The 19,935-nt window shown below is 40.2% G+C and overlaps 1 protein-coding gene across 1 annotated transcript in view; it reads left to right on the top strand.

Moving 5' to 3' along the window:
- Positions 1-19,935, top strand: part of CCDC168 (coiled-coil domain containing 168) — a gene marked incomplete at its 5' end in the record, with an annotated part of 38,437 nt that overhangs the window by 6,136 nt on the left and 12,366 nt on the right. The window contains 3 exon segments of the mRNA XM_082602142.1: positions 9,346-16,274; positions 17,421-19,166; positions 19,169-19,821. Of these exon segments, the coding sequence (XP_082458268.1) occupies positions 9,346-16,274; positions 17,421-19,166; positions 19,169-19,821 (9,328 nt within the window).

Here is a 19,935-nt window from a genome sequence, read left to right as displayed (position 1 = left end):
TGATGAAGCATTATTTAAAAGTAGGGTCATTCTTCCAGTAAAGTACAAGATAATCTATGTTCCCTGAACAAACAGCTACCAGAATTTCTGACTTAGCTTATATGAGTTTCACTTGATGACTTTAGGCTGCCTTACCATTAAACAAAACTTAAGGGGCATCAGAATCACCTGGAGAGCCTGTTAAAACTCAGATTTCTGGGCCCCATCCCCAGGTGCCTGATTCAGTAGGTCTAGGGCGGGGCCTGAGATTTTGCATTTCTGATCATTTCCCAAGTGACCCTGATGCTGCTGGTCTGAGCATTGTTAGACCAAGCCTAATCATTTGAGGTACAAAGGATATTGGAGAGTCCACATCCATGATCATTATTTCAACCCAAAAGTATGTTGAAAAGCACTACCCTAAAATGTAGGCTTTTCTCTTTTTTTTTTTTTTACATCTTTATTGGAGTATAATTGCTTAACAATGGTGTATTAGTTTCTGCTTTATAACAAAATGAATCAGTTATACATATACATATGTTCCCATATCCCCTCCCTCTTGCGTCTCCCTCCCACCTTCCCTATCCCACCCCTCCAGGCGGTCACAAAGCACCGAGCTGATCTCCCTGTGCTATGCGGCTGCTTCCCACTAGCTATCTACCCTACGTTTGGTAGTGTATATATGTCCATGCCTCTCTTTCGCTTTGTCACAGCTTACCCTTCCCCCTCCCCATATCCTCAACTCCATTCTCAAGTAGGTCTGTGTCTTTATTCCTGTTTTACCCCTAGGTTCTTCATGACATTTTTTTTCTTAAATTCCATATATATGTGTTAGCATACGGTATTTGTCTTTCTCTTTCTGACTTACTTCACTCTGTATGACAGACTCTAGGTCCATCCACCTCATTACAAATAGCTCAATTTTGTTTCTTTTTATGGCTGAGTAATATTCCATTGTATATATGTGCCACATCTTCTTTATCCATTCATCCGATGATGGACACTTAGGTTGTTTCCATCTCCGGGCTATTGTAAATAGGGCTGCTATGAACATTTTGGTACATGACTCTTTTTGAATTATGGTTTTCTCAGGGTATATGCCCAGTAGTGGGATTGCTAGGTCATATGGTAGTTCTATTTTTAGTTTTTTAAGGAACCTCCATACTGTTCTCCATAGTGGCTGTACCACTTCACATTCCCACCAGCAGTGCAAGAGTGTTCCCTTTTCTCCACACCCTCTCCAGCATTTATTGTTTCTAGATTCCTTGATGATGGCCATTCTGACTGGTGTGAGATGATATCTCATTGTAGTTTTGATTTGCATTTCTCTAATGATTAAAGATTTTGAGCATTCTTTCATGTGTTTGTTGGCAGTCTGTATATCTTCTGTGGAGAAATGTCTATTTAGGGCTTCTGCCCATTTTTGGATTGGGTTGTTTGTTTTTTTGTTATTGAGCTGCATGAGCTGCTTTTAAATTTTGGAGATTAATCCTTTGTCAGTTTCTTCATTTGCAAATAATTTCTCCCATTCTAAGGGTTGTCTTTTGGTCTTGTTTATGGTTTCCTTTGCTGTGCAAAAGCTTTGAAGTTTCATTAAGTCCCATGTGTTTATTTTTGTCTTTATTTCCATTTCTCTAGGAGGTGGGTCAAAAAGGATCTTGCTGTGATTTATGTCATAGAGTGTTCTGCCTATGTTTTCCTCTAAGAGTATGATAGTGTCTGGCCTTACATTTAGGTCTTTAATCCATTTTGAACTTATTTTTGTGTATGGTGTTAGGGAGTGATCTAATCTCATACTTTTACATGTCCCTGTCCAGTTTTCCCAGCACCACGTATTGAAGAGACTGTCCTTTCTCCACTGTACATTCCTGCCTCCTTTATCAAAGATAAGGTGACCATATGTGCGTGGGTTTATCTCTGGGCTTTCTATCCTGTTCTATTGATCTATCTTTCTGTTTTTGTGCCAGTACCATACTGCTTGATTACTGTAGCTTTGTAGTATAGTCTGAAGTCAGGGAGCCTGATTCCTCCAGCTCCATTTTTATTTTATTTTTTTATAAACAAATTTATTTCAGTGTATAATTATATGTCACTGTGTATTCATTTTCTTTTTTTTTTATTAGTTTCTGCTTTATAACAAAGTGAATCAGTCATACATATACATCTGTTCTCATATCCCCTCCCTCTTGCGTCTCCCTCCCACCCTCCCTATCCCACCCCTCCAGGCGGTCACAAAGCACTGAGCTGATCTCCCTATGCTATGCAGCTGCTTCCCACTAGCTATCTACCTTACGTTTGTTAGTATATATATGTCCATGCCTCTCTTTCGCTTTGTCACAGCTTACCCTTCCCCCTCCCCATATCCTCAACTCCATTCTCAAGTAGGTCTGTGTCTTTATTCCTGTTTTACCCCTAGGTTCTTCATGACATTTTTTTTTCTTAAATTCCATATATATGTGTTAGCATACGGTATTTGTCTTTCTCTTTCTGACTTACTTCACTCTGTGTGACAGACTCTAGGTCTATCCACCTCATTACAAATAGCTCAGTTTCGTTTCTTTTTATGGCTGAGTAATATTCCATTGTATATATGTGCCACATCTTCTTTATCCATTCATCCGATGATGGACACTTAGGTTGTTTCCATCTCCGGGCTATTGTAAATAGAGCTGCAGTGAACATTTTGGTACATGTCTCTTTTTGAATTATGGTTTTCTCAGGGTATATGCCTAGTAGTGGGATTGCTGGGTCATATGGTAGTTCTATTTTTAGTTTTTTAAGGAACCTCCATACTGTTCTCCATAGTGGCTGTACCACTTCACATTCCCACCAGCAGTGCAAGAGTGTTCCCTTTTCTCCACACCCTCTCCAGCATTTATTGTTTCTAGGTTCCTTGATGATGGCCATTCTGACTGGTGTGAGATGATATCTCATTGTAGTTTTTTTTTTTTTCTTTGCCGTACGTGGGCCTCTCACTGTTGTGGCCTCTCCCGTTGCAGAGCACAAGCTCCGGACGCTCAGGCTCAGCGGCCATGTCTCACGGGCCCAGCCGCTCCGCGGCATGTGGGATCTTCCCAGACCGGGGCACGAACCCGTGTCCCCTGCATCGGCAGGCGGACTCTCAACTACTGCGCCACCAGGGAAGCCCTCATTGTAGTTTTGATTTGCATTTCTCTAATGATTAATGATGTTGAGCATTCTTTCATGTGTTTGTTGGCAGTCTGTATATCTTCTTTGGAGAAATGCCTATTTAAGTCTTCTGCCCATTTTTGGATTGGGTTGTTTGTTTTTTTGCTATTGAGCTGCATGAGCTGCTTATAAATTTTGGAGATTAATCCTTTGTCAGTTGCTTCATTTGCAAATATTTTCTCCCACTCTGAGGGTTGTCTTTTGGTCTTGTTTATGGTTTCCTTTGCTGTGCAAAAGCTTTGAAGTTTCATTAGGTCCCATTTGTTTATCTTTGTTTTTATTTCCATTTCTCTAGGAGGTGGGTCCAAAAGGGTCTTGCTGTGATTTATGTCATAGAGTGTTCTGCCTATGTTTTCCTCTAAGAGTTTGATAGTTTCTGGCCTTACATTTAGGTCTTTAATCCATTTTGAGCTTATTTTTGTGTATGGTGTCAGGGAATGATGTAATCTCATACTTTTACATGTCCCTGTCCAGTTTTCCCAGCACCACTTATTGAAGAGGCTGTCCTTTCTCCACTGTACATTCCTGCCTCCTTTATCAAAGATAAGTTGACCATATGTGCGTGGGTTTATCTCTGGGCTTTCTATCCTGTTCTATTGATCTATCTTTCTGTTTTTGTGCCAGTACCATACTGTCTTGATTACTGTAGCTTTGTAGTATAGTCTGAAGTCAGGGAGCCTGATTCCTCCAGCTCCGTTTTTCGTTCTCAAGATTGCTTTGGCTATTCGGGGTCTTTTGTTTTTCCAAACAAATTGTGAAATTTTTTGTTCTAGTTCTGTGAAAAATGCCAGTGGTAGTTTGATGGGGATTGCATTGAATCTGTAGATTGCTTTGGGTAGTAGAGTCATTTTCACAATATTGATTCTTCCAATCCAGGAGCATGATATATCTCTCCATCTATTTGTATCATCTTTAATTTCTTTCATCAGTGTCTTATAATTTTCTGCATACAGGTCTTTTGTCTCCTTAGGTAGGTTTATTCCTAGATATTTTATTCTTTTTGTTGCAATGGTAAATGGGAGTGTTTTCTTGATTTCACTTTCAGATTTTTCATCATTAGTATATAGGAATGCCAGAGATTTCTGTGCATTAATTTTGTATCCTGCTACTTTACCAAATTCATTGATTAGCTCTAGTAGTTTTCTGGTAGCATCTTTAGGATTCTCTATGTATAGTATCATGTCATCTGCAAACAGTGACAGCTTTACTTCTTCTTTTCCGATTTGGATTCCTTTTATTTCCTTTTCTTCTCTGATTGCTGTGGCTAAAACTTCCAAAGCTATGTTGAATAAGAGTGGTGAGAATGGGCAACCTTGTCTTGTTCCTGATCTTAGTGGAAATGGTTTCAGTTTTTCACCATTGAGGACGATGCTGGCTGTGGGTTTGTCATATATGGCCTTTATTATGTTGAGGTGCGTTCCCTCTATGCCTACTTTCTGCAGGATTTTTATCATAAATGGGTGTTGAATTTTGTCGAAAGCTTTCTCTGCATCTATTGAGATGATCATATGGTTTTTCTCCTTCAATTTGTTAATATGGTGTATCACGTTGATAGATTTGCATATATTGAAGAATCCTTGCATTCCTGGGATAAACCCCACTTGATCATGGTGTATGATCCTTTTAATGTGCTGTTGGATTCTGTTTGCTAGTATTTTGTTGAGGATTTTTGAATCTATGTTCATCAGTGATATTGGCCTGTAGTTTTCTTTCTTTGTGACATCCTTTCCTGGTTTTGGTATCAAGGTGATGGTGGCCTCATAGAATGAGTTTGGGAGTGTTCCTCCCTCTGCTGTATTTTGGAAGAGTTTGAGAAGGATAGGTGTTAGCTCTTCTCTAAATGTTTGATAGAATTCGCCTGTGAAGCCATCTGGTCCTGGGCTTTTGTTTGTTGGAAGATTTTTTATCACAGTTTCAATTTCAGTGCTTGTGATTGGTCTGTTCATATTTTCTATTTATTCCTGATTCAGTCTTGGCAGGTTGTGCATTTCTAAGAATTTGTCCATTTCTTCCAGGTTGTCCATTTTATTGGCATAGAGTTGCTTGTAGTAATCTCTCATGATCTTTTGTATTTCTGCAGTGTCAGTTGTTAACTTCTCCTTTTTTATTTCTAATTCTGTTGATTTGAGTCTTCTCCCTTTTTTTCGTGATGAGTCTGGCTAATGATTTATCAATTTTCTTTATCTTCTCAAAGAACCAGCTTTTAGTTTTATTGATCTTTGCTATCGTTTCCTTCATTTCTTTTTCATTTATTTCTGATCTGATTTTTATGATTTCTTTCCTTCTGCTAACTTTGGGGTGTTTTTGTTGTTTCTCTAATTGCTTCAGGTTCAAGGTTAGGTTGTTTATTTGAGATGTTTCCTGCTTCTTAAGGTGGGATTGTATTGCTATAAACTTCCCTCTTAGAACTGCTTTTGCTGCATCCCATAGGTTTTGGATCGTCGTGTCTCCATTGTCATTTGTTTCTAGGTATTTTTTTATTTCCTCTTTGATTTCTTCAGTGATCACTTCGTTATTAAGTAGTGTATTGTTTAGCCTCCATGTGTTTGTATTTTTTACAGATCTTTTCCTGTAATTGATATCTAGTCTCATAGCATTGTGGTCGGAAAAGATACTTGATACAATTTCAATTTTCTTAAATTTACCAAGGCTTGATTTGTGACCCAAGATATGATCTATCCTGGAGAATGTTCCATGAGCACTTGAGAAAAATGTGTATTCTGTTGTTTTTGGATGGAATGTCCTATAAATATCAATTAAGTCCATCTTGTTTAATGTATCATTTAAAGCTTGTGTTTCCTTATTTATTTTCATTTTGGATGATCTGTCCATTGGTGAAAATGGGGTGTTGAAGTCCCCTACTATGAATGTGTTACTGTCGATTTCCCCTTTTATGGCTGTTAGTATTTGCCTTATGTATTGAGGTGCTCCTATGTTGGGTGCATAAATATTTACAATTGTTATATCTTCTTCTTGGATCGATCCCTTGATCATTATGTAGTGTCCTTCTTTGTCTCTTCTAGTAGTCTTTATTTTAAAGTCTATTTTGTCTGATATGAGAATTGCTACTCCAGCTTTCTTTTGGTTTCCGTTTGAATGGAATATCTTTTAAATCCCCTTACTTTCAGTCTGTATGTGTCTCTACGTCTGAAGTGGGTCTCTTGTAGACAGCATATATATGGGTCTTGTTTTTGTATCCATTCAGCCAATCTGTGTCTTTTGGTGGGAGCATTCAGTCCATTTACATTTAAGGTAATTATCGATATGTATGTTCCTATTCCCATTTCCTTAATTGTTTTGGGTTCGTTATTGTAGGTCTTTTCCTTCTGTTGTGTTTCTTGCCTAGAGAAGTTCCTTTAGCATTTGTTGTAAAGCTGGTTTGGTGGTGCTGAACTCTCAGCTTTTGCTTGTCTGTAAAGGTTTTAATTTCTCCATCAAATCTGAATGAGATCCTTGCTGGGTAGAGTAATCTTGGTTGCAGGTTTTTCTCCTTCATCACTTTAAATATGTGCTGCCAGTCCCTTCTGGCTTGCAGAGTTTCTGCTGAAAGATCAGCTGTTAACCTTATGAGGATTCCCTTGTGTGTTATTTGTTGTTTTTCCCTTGCTGCTTTTAATATGTTTTCTTTGTATTTAATTTTTGACAGTTTGATTAATATGTGTCTTGGCATACTTCTCCTTGGATTTATCCTGTATGGGACTCTCTGTGCCTCCTGGACTTGACTGACTATTTTCTTTCCGATATTAGGGAAGTTCTCAACTATAATCTCTTCAAATATTTTCTCAGTCCCTTTGTTTTTCTCTTCTTCTTCTGGAACCCCTATAATTCAAATGTTGGTGCATTTAATGTTGTCCCAGAGGTCTCTGAGACTGTCCTCTGTTCTTTTCATTTTTTTTTCTTTCTTCTGCTCTGCAGTAGTTATTTCCAGTATTTTATCTTCCACATCACTTATCCGTTCTTCTGCCTCAGTTATTCTGCTATTGATCCCATCTAGAGTATTTTTCATTTCATTTATCATGTTTTTAATCGTTGCTTGATTCATCTTTAGTTCTTCTAGGTCCTTGTTAACTGTTTCTTGCATTTTGTCTATTCTATTTCCAAGATTTTGGATCATCTTTACTATTATTGTTCTGAATTCTTTTTCAGGTAGACTGCCTATTTCCTCTTCATTTGTTAGGTCTGGTGGGTTTTTATCTTGCTCCTTCTCCTGCTGTGTGTTTTTCTGTCTTCTCATTTTGCTTATGTTACTGTGTTTGGGGTCTCCTTTTTGCAAGCTGCAGGTTCGTAGTTCCCGTTGTTTTTGGTGTCTGTCCCCAGTGGCTAAGGTTGGTTCAGTGGGTTGTGTAGGCTTCCTGGTGGAGGGGACTAGTGCCTGTGTTCTGGTGGATGAGGCTGGATCTTGTCTTTCTGGTGGACAGGTCCACGTCTGGTGGTGTGTTTTGGGGTGTCTGTGGACTTTTTATGATTTTAGGCAGCCTCTCTGCTAATGGGTGGCGTTGTGTTCCTGTCTTGCTCATTGTTTGGCATATGGTGTCCAGCACTGTAGCTTGCTGGTCGTTGAGTAAAGCTGGGTGCTGGTATTGAGATGGAGATCTCTGGAAGATTTTCGCCGTTTGATATTATGTGGAGCTGGGAGGTCTCTTGTGGACCAGTGTCCTGAAGTTGGCTCTCCCACCTCAGAGGCACAGCACTGACTCCTGGCTCCTCAATTTGGGATGATTCGTTGTCTATTCATGTATTCCACAGATGCAGGGTACATCAAGTTGATTGTGGAGCTTTAATCCGCTGCTTCTGAGGCTGCTGGGAGAGATTTCCCTTTCTCTTCTTTGTTCTCACAGCTCCCGGGGCTCAGCTTTGGATTTGGCCCCGCCTCTCCGTGTAGGTCGCCGGAGGGCGTCTGTTCTTCGCTCAGACAGGACAGGGTTAAAGGAGCAGCCACTTCGGGGACTCTGGCTCGCTCAGGCCGGGGGGGAGGGAGGGGCACGGAGTGCGGGGCAAGCCTGCAGCGGCGGAGGCCAGCGTGACGTTGCACCAGCCCGAGGCGCATTGTGCGTTCTCCCAGGGAAGCTGTCCCTGGATCCCGGGACCCCGGCAGTGACGGGCTGCACAGGCTCCCCGGAAGAGGGGCGTGGACAGTGACCTGCGCTCTCACACAGGCCTCGTGGCGGCGGCAGCAGCCCCAGCGTCCCACGCCCGTCTCTTGGGTCCGCGCTTTCAGCCATAGCTCGCACCCGTCTGTGGAGCTCCTTTAAGCAGCGCTCTTAATCCCCTCTCCTCACGCACCGGGAACCAAAGAGGGAAGAAAAAGTCTCTTGCCTCTTCGGCAGGTCCAGACTTTTTCCCGAGCACCCTCCCGGCTAGCTGTGGTGCATTAGCCCCTTCAGGCTGTGTTCACGCCGCCAGCCCCAGTCCTCTCCCTGCGCTCCGACTGAAGCCCGAGCCTCAGCTCCCAGCGCCGCCCGCACCCGTGGGCGAGCAGACAAGCCTCTCGGGCTGGTGAGTGCCAGTTGGCACCGCTCCTCTGTGCGGGAATCTCTCCGCTTTGCCCTACCCAGGTACATGGGGAGTTTCTTGCCTTTTGGGAGGTCTGAGGTCTTCTGCCAGCGTTCAGTAGGTGTTCTGTAGGAGTTGTTCCACATGTAGCTGTATTTCTGGTGTATCTGTGGGGAGGAAGGTGATCTCCACCTAGGCTTTTCTCTTGATCAAAAACAAACAGCTGTTAAAATAATCTGGACTTATTTATAGAAAGCTATAGTTTATGGTATTGGACATTCTTCTGTAAAGTTCCATAAGGATATTTTTACTCTTGACAAAACTTTCATACAGAGAACAGAAAGAAACTGATATTCCTTTTAAAAGGATATAATCTTAACCTGCAACTTTGACTGTCAAAATAGACAGTCAAAGTAGACTTTTGGACAGGTTTTTGAGGAAAAATCCCTCATTCTCCTAGATATGAAAATAATTTACTTCACTTTGTCAGTGGATTGATTTATTAAATGAATGACACTAGGTAATGAGTTATTTTGTAATGTGGACAATGACTTTCCAATTTATCTCTATATTGAGCTATGTTTTTATATACTCTATTGGGTTTCCTTAAATCTAGAAGAGAGTTCCTGTAGGAAATAGGTCCTCAGTGACAATTGATTTACACACTGTTTTTCTCATATTCAGAGTTGATGACTTTTCAGAAGGAACAATTACATCACTTACATCTGAAGGAAATGAAGGTAACTTTGGAGACAGAGTTTCACTGCCAGATGAACCAACACGGGCAAGTACCAGTGAAAGTAAATATCGCCTAAGTCACTTTAGTGAAAGTCAGGAGCCATCTTCAGATGGTACTAGCTCGTCTTTGTCACTGTTTCATTCAAAAGCACAGGAAATTTTTCCAAGGTGCAGAGGGTGTCCTGAAAACGAATGTGAAACAATACAGTTTTCATCTAAGAAATTATTTTCCATAATGAAAGCCAACGAAAATAAAAATTTGATGTTTTCTTCTGACTTTAACTTTTCAAGAATTTCTAGAATCATTATAGAAAGTGAAGATCTAGATGTGGCACCATTCCCTCCTGCCCATTTATTTCTTTCTAGAGACCAAGTCAGACTTCTGGAAGAAAATGTGAGAAATAAAATTCCTTTAAAATCCAAAGCTATTTTAGAGAGTAAAACTACCTATCTGTACTCAAGGTCTCAAGAGCCCTTGATTCAGAATCAACATTCTGTTAGAATGGACATTTCTGCCAAAGCACAAGATTCTTTATTGGGACAAAGTGCTCTTCCGAATCAAGATTTTTCTGAAGCCCAATTTACTAGTCAAGCCCAAAAAGTTGTTAACAACCAGGAATCAATCAATAGACAGCCTGATATCAAGGCCAGATACGTTGCTCTGCCTCAAGATTTGATGAGGAAACCACTTTCCAGCAGCACACAAGACTCCTTCCAGACCCAAGATAGGGACAGGAGCCAATATTTGGTCCAAGTCCCACATTCTGTTGAGACTCAAGATTCAATCAAGGACCTAGAGTGTGATACAAAACACTCAGAAGAGGCCCAATATTCTGTTTGGTTTGAAGATTCAAACAAGATTCAATATTCAATCCCAGGGCAAAATAATATTTTTAATAATGCCAGACATCTAGTTTTAACTCTAAGCCCTAATTCAGTTGCTAAAGTGATGCCACAACTAAAGAGTGTAAAGACAAAGGGCCAGAAACAAATTGCTATCTCAAAATTAAACCAGTATCCTGCATATGGCTCAGTGCCTCTTTCACCTACCATGACCAGGCAGAAAAACAGAAGAAAAACATTACACAGTAAAAGTAAATTTAGTCTCAAAGTTCTACCTCAAAAGTCAAAGAAAACACCAACTTCACGGGTATTTCAAATCACAGTATGTCACACTTCAGAATGTAGCAAGTTAAGACACAGGTTTAAAACTAAGAAGAAAGAGTTACATCAAAGAAAAGGTATATCACGTATAGCGTTGTGTCTTATTTATGCTTTCAAGCTTGTTCCTCCTTATATTAGGAAGTATTCCAGGAAAAGACTAGTGACATTTATGCCAGGTTTAACAAGATGTAGACATTTTCTGCTGAAGCAAAATAGATCACTGTATGCAGAGAAAGTCAACTATGCAGGGCCTGTTGAGAAAAGAGGAACCTCAGGGAGTACGAAAAATGAAAAGCATCATGGCAGAAACAATAAAGAACTAAAAAACATTTCACCAAAAATTCCACCTCAGCTAGAAGAGTCTTTCATGGTCAATACTTATAAACAAAAAGCACCTTGTTCCTCATTAATAGAAACAAACTGGAAGAATAAAGAGACTCTTAAAGACCCAATTTTACAAGCAAAGGAAATGGATATTGCAGAGTTTTGTGCCCCAAATACTGAAAAAACATCTGACCTGCATATTGCAAAGCATGTGACAACTTTAGAAGAAGCTATATCAGCACCTTTGCAGAAATTTGATTCCTCTCCCAAAATGGAGTCAGATAGAAGAAAGAAAACATGGGAGGACCTCAAAAGTACAGAGAATTCACGTCTTCTACTTACAAGTGGAGAGAAGTTACCAACTAGTACGTCAGAAATGCAAAGGTGCTTTCCAGAGGGAAATACCCACGAAAAAGAAGATTTTCTTGAAATTGTTCTGGAGTCTTCAGATGTCAACTTGGTCTTTACACTAGGAACTAAAAAGCATAAAAGCAGTGAACAATCAGCAGGTGTAGAAATTCAAGAGAGTCCAGAAGGTGTAATTGAGAAGGAAGAGAAACCATTAATAGTTAATGTTACAGAAGATGGTGACCTAAGTGAAAGTGAGGAACTTGAATGCAACACTAGAAGCAGCATAAAAAATAGGCAAGATGAAAGAATATCTGATGCATTTCAGGATGCCACTCACACTGCCCTTTCTGAACCACCTCATATGGAAATGCAGAGTGGATTAAAAACCAAGACAGATACATCAAGAATAGGGCTTAGTCACTCAGCAGTAAAGCAAGACGAATTACCAGATGACAAGAAAACATGGAGTGCAGAATACATTGAGAAGAGATGTATATTTAAAAAACCACAGGAACATGACAGAGAGGAAGAACAACAGGTTCTACAAGAAGCAGATCCACAGCTAACACCAGCTTTCAGGTTCAGTCTACAACTAAAGCAGAAGCCCAAGTACGGCAAATTTGAAATTGGACAGAGCTGTTCAGAAAGTAGAACAACTCAAAATGAAGAGCTAGAGGTACAACCACACACTCTTTCTACAGAAACGATTGTGGGGACTGGTCCGTGCCCCACAATGGATCCATTTCAAGTTGAGAAGGTGAAGCAAAGCACAGACAGACCTACAGGCAGGGAAACTGCAGATCCAGTGCATCCTCTTACAGTGTCAGAGAGCTTGCCAGTTTTAACTGAAACAACAGAACATGGTGTTGCATTGTGTGGAAGCCCCGGAAAGCCCCTGGATGATCAAATTGCAGAAGAAAAGGAAGACTTAAAAAGAGTTTTACCTGAAGTTGCCCTGGGGTCATTCCATAGGCGTATGCTTCCTTTATCAAGTGTGAAAAGGCAGAGAATCAAAAAAAAATTACCAGAAACCAAAAATGTACTCTGTCTCAACCGTGTAATTATGAAAGTAAAGACACCACCAATACATCGTAGAAGAAGATTGAGAGGTGATTTCAAAATCATGATTAAACAAATACTGCAAGATAAAACTGTGGCAGATATGCGTCTGAATGTTATTGACCCTCACGTGTCTATTTTGCCTCATATTAGAACACACAGCAGATTAAATGCAGAGAATCACAGTCATACCAAGCTAAAACAAGAGACATCAGAAGTTGAAAGAGAAGAAAAGTGTTCAGATACCATTACTAAAGGAAGTGACTCTGGAGAGACACCAGAAGCAGCTAAATTGCAAGATGAAGTGAGTGGGGACAAAGAAGCTTCACCCCAAGCAGTCCTTGAAGATCGCTGGAACCTCAGATTGGATGCATATCCAGAGAAAGAGCTTAAAACAAAGAAAGAAATGCAACAACCAATCACATTTGCAGAAATCATGATGGAGTCTGTTTACTCGGCCATAACAGATGCATTTCATGCTGAGAATATGAAGAAAAGCCTGACCACACAAACAGATTTAAGATGCACTGCAGATTCTGAGATGCCTCCTCCAGCATCAGAAAAATCACTGATTGGAGACCCTTTAACAACCAGAGAAAGTGATGTTCCAGATTATGGAAGTGATACAAGGGAAATGGTTTATTCTTTTGCAGAAACAAAGGCAGAGTTACCCAAAGATTTACCAGCAATTTTCCCAGAGACTTTTAATTGCCACATGCCTGTTTTATCTCATTCTAAAGTGAAGAAAAATAGAGTAAGATTCTCACACCTAGAAAGTAGAGTGAAGTCCAAGTCTGTACACATGAAAGCATTGAAGCCATCAATTTCACAAATATGTAATACCACAGGTCATAGAAAGAAACTGGAATCTTACTTTAAGGCCAAGTTTGAAAAGATCAACCAAGCTAATGGGCTGGTTTATGAATTTCTAAACACCCTTTACTCTCCTGTGTACAGCAGGTTACAAGGAGAGACAAACAGCTTCTGCCATGCTCAGGTAAAGCTCCAGGGACTAGCAGGTGAGGGGAGACCACAGTATGTTGATTTCTTTGATAAGAGTAGTGCATTCTATGACAGAGAAGAAAAAGCACAAGATGGACAGGAAGAGGAGCAAACAATGTTGCTAGTAACTGCTCCGCAGCATACCCAGTACCTCTGGATCAATGGGTATCAAGGGAAAGAGACCCACCTTGCCAAACCAGACCCAGCACTGGACCGTTTAACACAGGAACAAGATATACAGCACCAAACATGCTTTACACAAACTGTTTTGCAGACTGGCCTCCAGATGGGTCCTCGAGAAGCTAAGGAACTCCAGAAGATCAACAAACCAGAAGATGACATAACAGCCCCTACGGGTCTGGAGATTCCAGCTCCCGAGGCAGGGAACTCATCACTTGATAAACTTTTGAACACTACAACAGAGTGTGGCCTACCATCTGGTGGAAACCTTAAAAGGGAACTAGATTCTTATTTTGTGGGGAAAAATTCAGAGTTACCAGAAAATTTGCAAGTGACCTTCCCACAGTTTTCTGATTCTGTTGACCCCTTTGTTTCTAAATCTAAAGGGAAGAAAGACATATTAAAATTAGCAAGGAAGCAAAAAACAGTGAGTCGTAGGTACAGAACTATGAGAGAACAAAAGCCATCAATTTTGCATATGCTTAATGGCAGGCAGAGGAAGGCACTGCAATGCAATTTAAAAACAAAGATGAAGAATCCACAGCAAAATAAAAACATAGCAGATGCATTTTTGGATATCATTCACTTCAAGGTGCCTACTTTGCCCAACATCAAAATGAGTATTGGATTAAATGTGGGGACGGATATGCAAACGGTAACAAGACTTAGTCATGTGCAGCTAGTGCAAGGGAAATCGCCAAATGGAAGAAAAATATGTTGCCCAGATTCTACCAATATGAGTAGCTTATCTAACAGTGTGAAAGATGGGGAGGAGAAGGCAGGGGAACAAGATTTACCAGCTCCAGGGACTAGCCAAGGCCTCATATTCAATATACATCAGACAAAGGATCATGACCTTGTCAAATCAGATGAGGAACTGAAACAACAAGGAAGTATAAATATTCAGGTACAACCACGAACACATTTTGCACAGATTATTTTAAGCTCTGCTTCATGCCCTACATTGGATCAGTTTCAATTTAGAAAGCTAGAGAGCTATGCTAGGTTTTCACCTCCAATGTCAGGAGAAGCAAAGATTGATGAACAAATATTTTCTTCAAGAGAATGTGGTGTTCCATCTGATGCAAACCATCAAAAGGAACAAGCTGATGGTACTGAAAAGAAAGAGACAGTGACTTTAGATTTCTGCCTGGCTTCTTCATCTATATCCAAAAGCAAGAGAAACTTCAAACAATATTCAGACATGAAAAACTTAATGAAGCCCAAATGTGGAATTTTAAAAGCAAAGAAACCATCAATTTCAAACTTGCTCAATATCAAGGTTGGTGCTAGCCCAAATCATAGAAAAGAATTGGGATATAACTTAACAACCAAAATGAAAGAGGCGGATCAAGGTGAAAAAAAGGCAGATGACAGGTACTCCCTCACATCTATTATACCTGCCGTTAATAAGTATAGCAAGAGAGAAAGGGAAAAATACATGTTAGGAGAAAAAAGACTCAGTTCTAAACAAGTAAAGCGAGAAATATCACCACATGAAGGTAATATTACTCCAGGTGACACCAAAGAAACCAATCTTCAAGATGAAGAGGAAGAAGAAGGTGAACAGGAGGTGTTAAAGATAATTCCACAGCACAGCCAACATTTCATCTTCTGTTCAGGCCAGAGGAAGGAGCTTGACCTTCACAAATGGGGAAACAAAGGACGTGGGAAAATTCTGTTTGTTACAGAACAAGACGTCCCACGACAAACACAGCTTCCAGATCCAACCCAGGCAGAGGAGCCAAAGAGAAGCCAGCAGACACTAAATGGCACAGTGTGGTCAGCAAGTTCAACCCTTCCCTTTCTGAAGTCAAAGGAATCACTAATTGATCAAGTTTTAATTGACACAATGAAATGTGATGTCCCAAGTAATGGGAGATGTACGGGGGACCTGTACGCTCATGGTAAAGAGGAAAAGGCAGAGTTCAAAGAAGATGTACAAGCAACTGTTCTGGGGTCTTTGGATGCCTTCACACCTGATCTATTTGAATCTAAGAGGCAGAGAAAGACGCTTACATGTAGAGCCTTAAAAAGTAAAATGAGTCCCAAATGTGTTATTATGAAGACAAGGAAGGCACCAATTTCACAGATATTTAATATCCCTGGGAATGGTTATCTAAAAGTCCTACATCCAAAAACCCTGAAATCACAGATTGTTGACCGTTTAATTCAGATAAAATACTCTGGGGTACTGGAAGATCTTACTGCAGAGAGAAAGGAAGGAGTAGCCCAAGAATTGCCAGCAGCAATTCCGCAGGTTTTGGATTTATCCACACTTGCTTTACCTGTGTCGAAAAGAAAGAGAAACAACTCAAAACTTACAGACAAGAGAAATAAAATGAGTCCCAAATGTGTAACTTTGAAGGCAAAGAAGATACCGATTTCAAAGACATTTAGCATCACAAAACGTGGTGCACCAAGCCATGGTAGGCAATTTGAATGCAACTACAAAACCATGAGGAAACAAGGTCAGTCTGTGGCAGGTGTCATCCTGAATGCCTTTTCCTCTCCCATGGCGGTTTCACTGGACATGAAAGTGCATAACAGAAGCAAAGTAGAGATGGACATGCCGTGGAAGATGAGGTTCAGTCATGAGCTGCAACACCAAGGGCAGTGGCCAGATGGAGAAAGAGCCTCATGTCCCTATTCCAGGGGCGAGAAGGGCAGGGCCTCAAACGTCAGGAAGGAAGTCAAAGACCTCGGTGGAGAAGCAGCGCCATGGAATTCCCAACACCTCACTTTCCATGCTCCTAACATGAAGGAACCTCGCTTTGTGAAATCAGATCTAAAATGTAAGTATTCAGCAAGGGAAAAAATCCCAGAATCACTTACCATAGCTCAGGAGCTGCAGCAACACACACTTTTCACACAAAGTATATTGCATTCTTGCTCTATTTTGAATTCACTTCCATTTGAGAAGCTACCAAAAAGAACAAAAACACAGAGTCCAAAGATTTTATTTCCAATGACAGGGAAATCACTTAGTGAATCTTTAATTGTTAAAGCACCCACTGATATCCTATCTGAAAGAGGCCCTATAAAGGAACTTGCTAGTTCTATTCCAGAGGAAAAAATAGGGTTACCAAAGGATTTACGAGTGAGAACCCTGCAGTCTCTTGGTATCTACATGCCAGCGTCACCTAAAATTAAAGGGTTGAGAAATGCAGCACTAATCCCTAAGTCTAGAACTGGGAAAGCCCAGATGGCATCGATTTTAAAGACAACTAATATCACTAGGTTTGGTGCCCCCAGCCATGGAAAGGAACAGGTCTACACCTTGGATGACATGGCCAAAGAAATATCTCAAAGTATGTCAAATATATTTATGAATACCTTTTTTTCACCTACACCTGTTTCACCTGCCATCAAAACACACAAAAAACTGAAAGCAAAGAAAGGCCCATTAAGAAAAAAAGTCAATATTACACAGTTAAAACAAGAGGAAGGGAAAAGAGTGTGTAAATATACCTCTAATAAATGGAGCACCTCAAGCAGCACATCAGAATCAAGATGGCAAAATGAAAAAGAAAAAAAGGGCAAGGAAGTTTTATTCAAAGCAGGTCTACAATTCCTGAATAGGACCGGAAGTAGAAAAGATCAAAATATGCTTATTACAGAGCAAGAAGCATGGCAACAAGCACTAGTTTCGGAAAATATGTTGGAGTCTATTTGTTCTCCTCTGATAATTCCATTTCAAACTGAAGAGCTGAAAAAGAATATCCTACCACAAACAGACATACTGCATAGAATAAGTGAAAAGAGTTCATGTCTAAAAAGAGGGAAAGCAATGTTTGATGGTCTTTTAATTGATGAGGGAGTGTATAGGACTACATCTGATCAGAGCCCCACAAAGAAGCTGGATGTTCCCAGTGCAGCTTCCCTACAACTTGAAGAAGAAGAGGAAGACATAAAAACTCAAAAAATAACAAAATACACAGTTGATCAAAATATCCCACCTCCCAAGTCAGGGATCTCAGTGCTTGGAGATCCATATAATGAAAGCTCTAGAAGGAAAGTGGGTGGTCGTATTGCCAAGAAACATAAAGAGTTGCCAAGAGATTTACTAACAACATCCATGATGTCTGTTTTACCTGACTCTAAAAGGCAGAAAAAGGCATTAAAATTTCCAGGAAGGAAAGATCTTATGGGTCCCAAATGTATAACAATGAAGGCAAAGAAGCCTCTTTTTTCACAGGGTCTTAATATCACTGAGGATGGTCATCTGTACTGTAGAAAGGAACAGGAAGGCCATTTAAAGTCTATGATAAAGGACATGCAACCAAATAGAAGCATAGGTGATGTGGTTTTATCTCCCACACCTGTTTCAACTGATAACAAAATAGAAATTGAAATTGACAGCACACCAAAAACAGGGATGGATCGGCCAAGAGTGAAAGTACACAACCATACCTATCCAGAGCTAGAGAAATCACCAAGTGATGGGGAAGCATGGGAGGCCAGTTTGACTGATACACAAAGCAGATCCAGCAACACAGGTAAAATGAATGTGCCACATAAAAAGGAAGAGGAAAATATCCCAGAACTGTTAGCAGAATCAGTTCTGCACTATAGTCAACACTTCCATTTCAGTTCCCATCATATGAAAAATCTTGGCCCTTGCAAACCAAAATCTAAACTGAATAGTTCAGAAGGCAGAAGGACTTGGAATTTGTCTTGCGCCATGCAAAATATGAGGCAAGAAGAACACATTAGAGAAACTATTTTAGAGCATGTTTCTAGAAATGTGATGAATTTTATTCGAGTACAAACATTGAAGAAAAGTCTTCATACTCAAGAGAGAATACAATATATGGTAGGTCTAAAGACCCCATTTCCAAAAGCTAGAAAATCAGAGACTGGTTCCATACAATGTGATGGTCTCTGGGATGGAAATCTGAGGAGGAAATGGGATCGTCCTATTTCTAAGGAAAAGACATGGAATCAAAGTGACTTAGTAAGAACTGTCTTAAAGCCTTTAGATTTCTCCAGCCTTGATTCATCTGAACCCCAAAGCCAGAGTTACACATTAGAGGTTGCAGACAAGAAAAATACAATGAGTCCCAAGCAGGTAATTCTGGAGGCAGAGAAACCATCAATTTTACAGGTGCTTAATAGCACAAGTTGTCTTACAGGAATCCATAGAAAAAAACCCCACAAAGTTAAGTACAAGATAAGAGAGAGGCAATGGAATGAAAGTGTGAGAGAGACATTACTCCTCACCACTGAGGGAGCTAAGATTCCAATGCCCAAGTTAGTGATTGCTCAACTCTCATTCGATACAGCAGCGAGGGATACTCTGTGTAATAACAGAACATGTCACAAAAATCTGGGTGGTCTTATTACAGAGAAAAAGGCAGAGTCGGAGGAAAACTTAGCCACAACTGTCTTGGGGCCTTTAGATTTATTCACGCCTGTTTTATCTGACTCTGAAAGCCAGATAAACACAGTACAAGAGAAAGTCATACTGAATCCCATATGTTTAGCTCTGAAGAAAAAGAAGCCACTCATTTCACAGATGCTTAAAGTCAATAGGCAGTTTGCCACAAAGCAGAGGACAAAACTTAGAACCAATTTAAAAACCAAAATGAAAGAGATTTGGCAAGGTAAAAATGTGGCTGTTATATTTACAAATGCCATTTACTTCACATTGGATACCTCTGACATTAAAAGGCAAAGCAGATTCAAAACAGAGATAGAGTATCAAGGTTTAGTCCTGTACAACCAACACACATGGAGTTGCCAGTTGAAAGCCAAGTGATTTTACAATCAGTTAATGCTGCAGGTCATGCTGCTTTAAGCATTAATAAGGAACAGCAACAGGAACAGGAGGTGGGCATAGAGAGAGAGAAAACTGTGTTAAATGCAGACCTAAAATCTACAGATGCTTCTATGTCTATTCCACCACACATAAAAATGGAGCAGTCACCTAGTACCTGGGGTAACTATGAAGAATCTTCTGAAAAGAGAAATGCCCTGAACAAAGCAGTTACAGAGGAAGAAGAGTATGAAGAACAGGTTTTGTTTGGAACACCTCCACAAAATACCCAGCCATTTGAGTTTCTACAAACGAGACAGCAAGAACCCTGTATCTCAGGAACCATCCAGAATTCTGCTTATGCTTACAATCCTAAATATCCTAAAATCATAAAACATAAAGCAAATGCAAAAGCAGCAGGTGTGAAAAACACCAAGCATACTGAACAGGTAAAATCGAAGGCAAAGAAACCACTTGTTTCCCTGATGTATAACACAACAGGGTATGGAAGCCAAAGCAACGAAAAGGAAACGAGGTGGAACATCAAGAAACAGAAGCCGGGGTTCCAGCAAGGTAAAGCTGAGGTAGAGTTCATTCTGAAAACTATTTTTGACTCTGGGTCTATTCCACCTCAAATTCAAGCGTTGATGGAAGCAGAAATGGAGAAAGGCAAGGCACAAAGGCTGATACACATTCCT

The sequence above is a fragment of the Mesoplodon mirus genome, assembly GCF_964341445.2.
Source record: "Mesoplodon mirus genome assembly, chromosome: 17".
NCBI lineage: Eukaryota > Metazoa > Chordata > Mammalia > Artiodactyla > Ziphiidae > Mesoplodon > Mesoplodon mirus.
The sequence above is the reverse complement of the archived record's forward strand: the minus strand, read 5'-3'. Positions and strand labels throughout refer to the sequence as shown.